At 58.5% G+C, this 7,977-nt stretch overlaps 1 protein-coding gene across 3 annotated transcripts in view; it reads left to right on the top strand.

The window, feature by feature from the left end:
* The first annotated feature begins 6,699 nt into the window (after positions 1-6,699).
* NCKIPSD (NCK interacting protein with SH3 domain) overlaps positions 6,700-7,977 on the top strand; it is a 49,885-nt gene continuing 48,607 nt past the window's right edge. Inside the window, exon 1 of one of the 3 annotated variants that reach the window (XM_086846257.1) lies at positions 6,700-6,833. Coding sequence is in view for 1 of the 3 variants with exons in the window: in XM_023935370.2 (XP_023791138.2) it covers positions 7,225-7,395 (171 nt within the window). In the remaining 2 variants the exon portion in view is untranslated. Of the gene's footprint in view, positions 6,834-7,102; positions 7,396-7,977 lie in introns of those variants that run through there. The other 2 variants (XM_086846256.1, XM_023935370.2) reach the window with 2 other exon arrangements.

The following is a 7,977-nucleotide window of genomic DNA, read 5'->3' as shown; positions in this document are numbered from 1 at the left end:
TACAGTCACCTCAGTATTTTATGCCAGTACATGGGCTGTTGTGTCTGGAGATGGGCTTGTCCAGCCTGAACAGGCCGTGTGTTGCTTCTGGGTGAGACTCCACTGGTGAGTGCAGCTGACAGGGCCCTGTGAGCCACTCTTGGCACTGGCTGCAAAAGGCCTTGGGCAAGGTGGGAGGATGGGGCTGCTTATTCTTCGTATCTCAACTGCAAAATGCCTTCAGCATTGATGAACAGCACTCCTGCCTGTTGTTTCCCAAGATGTGCCCTGCACAAGGAGAGGCACCATGGCTGCAAGGTGACGTTTCCTTTTCAGTTCTTTGGTTTAGAATGTGATGTCCTCTGCTAATGAGCTAATGACAAGTCTCTTGGCAGGCACTGTAGTCGCCTCTCATTGCTGCTACTTATGAATAAGCCTTCCTGTGCAGATTCAGCTGATACATGATTTGACTTTGTAGTCTGAAATTAGCAGGGATAAAGTCCCCCAATGTACTTGTGGTTACGTAGGAACTCTGGAGGGAATTCATAAAATCCGATGAGAACAATCACATTTGCTCTGGCGCAAGCTGCCTGCAGACACAGCCCCTGGTACAGGCAGGGAGCTGCAGAAACACTGCCAGTTGGGTAAGCTCGGTCTAGACACACTTTGAGCAGTCTGATGTCAGCATCCAGACCTGGAGCACTGCAGGGTCCATATAGAATAATAGCAAACCCTCAAGTGCAATTGGTGCTGCTGAAGGAAGGCAGAGGGATCTGTCCCTGTGGGCTCAGGTCAGCACTGCTAAAATCCTTTTGCCAATATTGTCTGAGGATTAAGAGGTGCTGTGCCAAGGTTCCAAAGCAACAATGTGGCTGGGAGCTTCCTGGGCTGCAGCAGCTGGGAGTGGGGGAGCAGGAACAGATAAGACTTTTCTCATTAGTTACTTTGAGGTATGTAACAGCAAATCATCAGGAGGAAAAATCCCTTCCTTGCACCACATCCTTGAAGGTTAAAAAAGGAGCAACCTGTGTGCAAGTACCTCTAAATGGCATACTATCTTGTAAAGTTCAACAGCAGGTTTCTTTTCCTTCCATGCTGCTCTGCACACATCCCTCTGAGCAGTTCCTTGTTTGTGGAAAGGCAGCTGTGTAACTGCCAACATGCTGGGCTGGGAATGGTGTTCCCACAGTCCCTGTAAATGGCCCCCTAGCCCTGTGCCTGGGCTTCTTGGAGGACAGAAATGGGATGAGCAGGGATTGGGATTGGGGAGGGTGTTTGTGGTCACCTGCCTGTTGGACCATGGCAAAGGACAGAGTGATGGAATCATGGGAGAGCAGCAGTTGTGCTCAGGAAGAGACTTGAAGGCTTTTTTTGTTCCTGTACGTGCTCTGAGCATGGCTCCCCATAGCTCTGGTCCTCCTCAGACTGTGAGCTTTCCTCTGTGCTGGCTGTGCCAGCAAGAGCACTGGGAAAGGGCAGCTAGGCTGGTTCCCTCGTGTCCTGGGCAGCCCTGCACCTCCACAGAGCAGCCCTGCTGCTGGGGTGGGGGACTGGAGCTGGGACAGCCTGTGCCCTGGCAGACACCACCCTGTTCTGTAGTTTCTGCAGCCTCTGCTCCAGGGAGGACAATGCTGAGCGCACGTCCCTGTTCCTCAAGGCTCCCCTATGTCTGGTCTCCTCCCTGTCTGCTTCCTGATGCTTAGAGAAGACCCACCTTTTCCTGCTAGCCCTGCCCTAGCAGGACCATTGCCCAGGATGGCTGCAGTGTGCTGTGCCTGACCCTCCACCAGTGGCTTTGCAGGGGCTGGGGGAGAGACAGCATGTGGTCTGGCCTGGCTGGGCCCAGGCCCCTAGGCACCTGCTCCTGCTTTCCTGTGGCTGCCCCTGGAAGATGCTGCACCAGCCTCAGGCTTGTGGGAGCTTGCCTTACATAAATAGGTCACTTCTAGCCCAAAACTGGGGTGGCTGATGGGAATTGCCATGCATCAGCTGGCTAGAGATGAAACACATTCCTGCAGCTGTCACCGGTTTCTCCAGTGAATTGAGCTCTGCTTGGCTGGCAGGGCACTGGGGACTGTGATAGGGGGTGAGTGGCGCTCTGTGGACCTGCTAGGATGTTTTGGTAGGTGGTCTCCCTGGCACTGGGGCTGGGCTGGGCAGAAGCAGCAGGGGAAGAGGCAGGGGACAGCACCTGGCCTAGCTGGAGGAGTGGGCACCTTTGTTCCTGCACTGTTGTCATCCTGTGCTGCTGTCTCTTGAGTAGCTGCTGGACTTCTTTCCCTGAGCTGGGTCTGTGCCAGTGGGGAGGGACACACAAATGCCTTTTATGGAGACAGAACAAAGTATTTCCTTGTGGCCAAGCAGTGACATCTCACAGGGCAGCAGCCTGAAGTTTCTGTGCTCCCTGCCCAAGGGAGAACAGTTCACCTTGTGGCCCTGGGCCTGCAAAGGGCTCACACCCAAGGCACAGGGGACATGGTGGTTCTCAGCGCACTGGGGAAGAGGGACCCTGTGCCCTGATGCCTCTGTGTGTCCCAGCAGCTGTGCCTTCCTTCTTTCTAATAGTGGTGGGCTTAAGTTTGTGTAACTGGAGGCTAATAAAACTGATGATGCTGTAGTGGGGCTGGGGGCCACTGTCTGCCCATCCTGTGCATGGAATCATCCTTGGCACAGGGTGGTGTTTCTGCACTGCTCTGTGGCCATCTCCAATGGTGCCCAAGCCTTGGAGTCATGTAGGGCAGAGGGGGCAGGGAATAAATGGCTTGTGTCCCTGGCTGGGCACAAAGCCACCTTCCTTCAATTGTATTGAAATGAGGGCTGGCTAAGAACCTTCCCCAGCCCTCTGCTGCGCAGCCTTTGTTTGAAGCTTGTAACTCAGACACCTGAATGAGAGCAGAGCAAACCATGGAGATGGGCCCCACCAGGCTGAGCACACTGTTCCATCAGTGGGGATCTCCATCCCAGCACCCCTCACCTGCTCACCAGTGCCCACTGCACCCACCCACCAGCCCAGGGCTCCCCTCATGAAAAGAATGTAAGCAGGGCCATGGTCCCAGTCCCTCCTGCCCTACAAACCATATGGGCAGCAAAGGGTGATACAGGCATCAGCCCCACATGGTAGAGGCTGGTGCCTGCCATTCTGGGTTGCCAGCTCCAGATGAGGTGATGGGCTGTGTTTTCTCTTTCTTGGGTTTCCACCACAGCAGAGTCCCTACCAGCTGAGCTGTGACAGGCTGCATGGGCCCTAGGGAGTCTTTTCAATTTCTCTTTGAAAGAGAAGCAGAGGAGCTCCTGCAGCCCACAGAGGCAGGATCCACTGCTGCACCCCAGGCAAGCCCTTGCTTTGCAGCTCTTCCCACAGGCAATGAGGAAAGGAGGGAGCAGGATGGTGTTGAGCAAGGCAGAAATTGGTGTGCTTGGAGACAGACATGAAGCCAGGAGTGTCCTTCACCCAGCAGCCCTGCAGCTGGGAGGATGGTGTGGGGAGCCCAGGGCGTAGTGTCTTGCTACCAAGCACCTTATCCCTGTGCCCCACTTCCCTAACCCTGAACGCCTTCTGTTTGGCTGTTGGGTTGGTGGCAGAGAAAGTGGCATTGTCCTGAGCTGCTTGTTCCTGCAGCATGGCATTGGAGCCTGCAGAGCTGCCCTGGCAGGGAGAGGGGGGAAGGGGCCGTGCTGGCCCACAGAGCGCGTGGGTTGGTAAGGGGCTCGTCAGGTCTGGAGGCGAGCAGAGTTTAACAAAGAACAGGGAGCTGTTATGTGACACCAAAGAACTTGTTTTCCTGAAGACAAGCTTCAGGGCAGGCTGGGTTGTGTGCTGCTTGCCTTGTAACCTGCAGTGCCTCAACCCTTCCCGCAGCATCCCCGGCCCCCCCTTCCACCATCCCTCAACTCTCCCGACCTTCTGTCTTCTTCGTTTCTAGGAAGTGCAGCTGTTGGCAGGCACTGGCTGCTCCTTCCTCTGGCCACAGGAGGGGCCTGGGCCCCAGCCAGCCCCGGCTTTGTGCAGAACGGGTTGCGCAAGGAGCCCTGCGGGCACCTCGGCCCCGCAGGCAGGCGGAACAGAGCGGTCCCACAGCCACCCACCGCCCCGGCAGCTTCTCTGTGTTGTGTTCTACGGGGAAGCGGCTGCCAAAAGAGCAGCCCTTGGCTGGTGTTTTCGAGCTCAGCACGGATCACTGTGTTCCTTGCAAGAGGCAGGAGCAGGGCTTGCTCCTGCCGGGGGGAGCACCCTTCCCAGCTTGGGCAGCACTGTTTTGGGGGCTTCTCCTGTAAGGGAGCAGATGTAGTTGGAAAGGTGACATCTTCTGGAAGTGATACTGAGGTATGCAATTGGAGGAGTCCTATCCACGGCCTTTTAATGAGGTTTTCCATGAGGTAAGGCCATCAGGACACTGGGAAATAGGGACATGCCCAAGAGGTATTCCTATGTCTGGCCATCCTGGCCATGGACACCCCCAGGCCCCTCAGGACACACTGAAGACACTGTCCCTGGAGCTGTGAGCCTGGGGTCCTCACAACACCTCACATCCCTATGACTTTTCACCCAGAGAGGGCTGGTGGGAGTGCAATAATATTTGTATACCTAAAAGTAGAGCGATTGATCCCACTGCTGTTTTGCAACGTGTTGACGAGCAGACGGTGCAGAATTATATAAGTGTATGTGAAGCTGGCAAGTTTGTGTTCCAATCATATGAGTGCTGTTGTGCAATGCTTCCCCTCCACAGCTCTGGAGGAAAACAGGAGTGTGGGGGCTGCCATGCATGCACTGAGCCCTTCACAGCTTGCAGTGATCCCAGTCCCCAAGGCTCTGAGAGCAGGGAATGCAAGTGTTACTTCCCAAGGTCCCAAGTTCAGCTTTAAAAGGCACCTGCAAGTGACGCATCAGGAGCCTTGTTCATTGCCCCTCCCTGTCCAATATAAATCATCTGGCACTTGCAATTCAAAGCTGGTTCCCTCAGCAGCAGGAATTTGTCCTGGGTTCTGCATTCTACCCAGATGCAGAAGGATTTGCAGGGACCCGTACAGAGGAAATCCTTCCCAGCCTCTGTCTGGCAGAGCTGGGATGCTGTGCTGAGCAGAGGAGGAGACTGGGGTGCTGCTGCTTTGCACATGGGAAGTGGGTGCTGGGTGCCTGCATCCCCCTCAGCTGCCTCTGCCTGCCAGCACAGCCTGTGCTGCCGACTTCGTGGAAACAAAGCGCCGTTATTCCAGCACAAACAGCTGGGCTTGTGCCAGGGAGTGGCCAGGGCTCACCTGCACTGGGGACACAGCAGCAGGGTGAGCACTGCAGCCAAACTGGGCAGGGGACAGGCAAGCAGAGAATCCTGTTCCTGTAGGATATAGGTGGTACCAAGAATAATGCCTCCACAAGTGGAAAGGTTTATCACCTGCAGTGGGGATCCCTGGCTGCCCAGACCTTGCCCACTGTCATGCTGTTCCCTGCTGGGCATCTAGAAGGGACCATGACCAGGCAGAAAGTCCAGACCTGAAAGGTTTCTGAAGAATTCAGTCCAGATTTTCTCTCACAGTTCCCGATCAAAGCACCCCACCATTTTTCCAGCCTGAGTGTGCCCAACTACAGCTCACCGCAGTGATTCCTGGTACCCACCGCAGTGGGGGAGTCTAGGCAACCGCTCACTCCCACTCCATCCTCCCTCCCTGCATAACTGGGATCTGCCAGAATTATCTCACTGCCAGTACTGGGAAAAAGTGCAGGCCTGGGTGGGCTGTGCTGGGAGCAACCAGGCGGTTGTGAGCACTGCAAGACTGGTTTTTATTGTATTACGACTGGTTGGATTGGATTGTAAATGGTTTCTGGATTAATTAAACTCCCCCATAACTGAGTGGGGATCTGTGGACTGTTCTATCTCTGCATCCTTGCATCCTGGCAGAATGGCAGGGGTGGGTAGGATGGGTGAGAGGTATCTTTGTGGTGGGTTTGGCTGCAGGAGTATGTACTAGTCCGACTGAGGTGCTGTAACCAGGTCCCCACTCAGCCTGCCCCTAGGCTATCTGTGCTGGCTTTGCCAGGTGGAAAATTTGTTTTGTTCCTAGGGCAGCATGGAGAAACCCCTGGCTGGGGGAAGAGGGAGGGGAGACCATGCCCTGCAGGGCTGCCACCCACTTCCCTGGAACAGTGAAAAGGGCTCAGATTTCTGGGCAGCAGCGACCAAGGGAAGCTGCTGGCGTCTTGGTGGGGAGAGTGGCTTGCAGAGGTCTTGGGCTGCTTAGGTTAGTGTCCCAAAGGGTTGTTCTCCTGAAGTGGGGCAAGGAGATGAATGGGGGCTGCTGTCCCCATTCTTGCCTTGGAGAGCCCCAGGCCTGATGGGCCGTGTCCCACGTCCCCACGGGCACTTGCCAGGTCACTGCGTCCACTGCGGGTCAGAGCCGGCCCTGGTCGTGCCCCGATCCCATGCTGGGCCCAGGGGAGCTCGCTGGGAGAAGCCCTCGTGGCACCCAGGGTGGGGCTGGCGGGCGAACAAGGACTTTGGGGACTCGGTGGTGCCGGGTGCTCCAATATGGGACTCCGAGAGGAGGGAGAGGCTGCTCGGGGACACTCGCCGGGACGGGCGGATTTAGTGGGGAAGCCATGTGCCTGCGGCCAGCTGGGCCACGGCGGGGCTCAAAGGGGCCAGGCGCGGGTGGCCGATGGGCGGTAGGCGGGAGCAGTGACCCCAGGAGCCGGCAGTGACCCAGACAACTGAGATTGAGGGACCCAAATGGGCCCGTGCCGGGGAAACGTCCGTGCTTAGTGGAACCTTAACGGAACGGCCCCTCGGGGGTCAGTCCCGGGGGCAGTGCCCGGTGCTGGTGCCGGGGGTCAGTCCTGGGGGCAGTGTCCGGTGCCGGGGGTCAGTTCTGGGGTCAGTCCCGGGGGTCAGTCCTGCGGGCAGTGTCCGGTGCCGGGGGTCAGTTCTGGGGGTCAGTCCCGGGGGTCAGTCCTGCGGGCAGTGTCCGGTGCCGGTGCCGGGGGTCAGTTCTGGGGTCAGTCCCGGGTGCAAATGCCGGGGGTCGCTGCCGCCTCAGAGACGCTGCGCGGGCCGCTGGCGCCCCCTGCCGGCGGAGCGGACCGCACGGGCGGGGCGGGCGGGGCGGGGGGAGCGGCGCCGCCGCGCCGCCAGGGGGCGGTACCGAGCGGGGGGGCGGGACTGGCGGTAGCGTGGGGGCGGGGCTGGCGGGGGCGGGACCAGTCCGGTCCGGGCGGGCGGAGGTGCCGGTGCTGCTGGTGCCGGTGCCGCCGCCATGTACCGGGCCCTGTATAGCTTCCGCTCGGCCGAGCCCAACTCGCTGCCCTTCGCTGCCGGAGAGACCTTCCTGCTGCTGGAGCGCAGCAACCAGCACTGGTGGCTCGTCACCCGCGCCGGCTCTGGCGAGACGGGCTACGCGCCGGCCTCCTACCTCCAGCGGCTGCAGGTGGGCCGGGCCGGGCGGGGGCGGCTCTGCCGGGGGTCCCCGGGCTGGGCGGCTCTGCCCTGGCCCCTGGCAGGCAGCGGGGCTTTCCCGGCTGTCCCAGGCTGGGTTTGTGGCGGGCCGGTGGCAGAGCACAGCCCGGTGCTCGGAGCAGCTGCCCCCTGCTCTGAGCAGCCCAGCCCCAGCCGCTCATGGTCCCTCGCGTGTCCTCTCTGGGAGCCGCCGGCCCGCCTGGGGAAACGGGTGTGCGATTTCTGTGGCAGTGGCTGTCCCTGCAGTGTCTTCGACAGGCGGGAATAGTCTGGGACCCTGTGGGATGGGAATCCCGTGGTTGCAGGGAGGCGGGAGACATCTCCTGGTGTCAGGTTTTGGGAATACCAGCCCTGCGGGTCAGGGACAAAGTGAGAGCTCAGCAGGCTCATCCGGAGTAGCGGGGCTGGGTACGGATCCACAGGGTACCATTTCCAGGGCCTGGAAGTCTGGCGGGCTGTTCACTCCTGCAGAACTGGGAGAGGGAGGTAAGAAAATCCCTGGAAGATGCTAAGGGGGATTCTCTTTCCTGGAGTAAACATGATTACAGGTAAA

Source organism: Cyanistes caeruleus, chromosome 11 (assembly GCF_971803275.1).
Source record: "Cyanistes caeruleus chromosome 11, bCyaCae1.hap1.1, whole genome shotgun sequence".
NCBI classification, from domain to species: Eukaryota; Metazoa; Chordata; class Aves; order Passeriformes; family Paridae; genus Cyanistes; species Cyanistes caeruleus.
The sequence above is the reverse complement of the archived record's forward strand: the minus strand, read 5'-3'. Positions and strand labels throughout refer to the sequence as shown.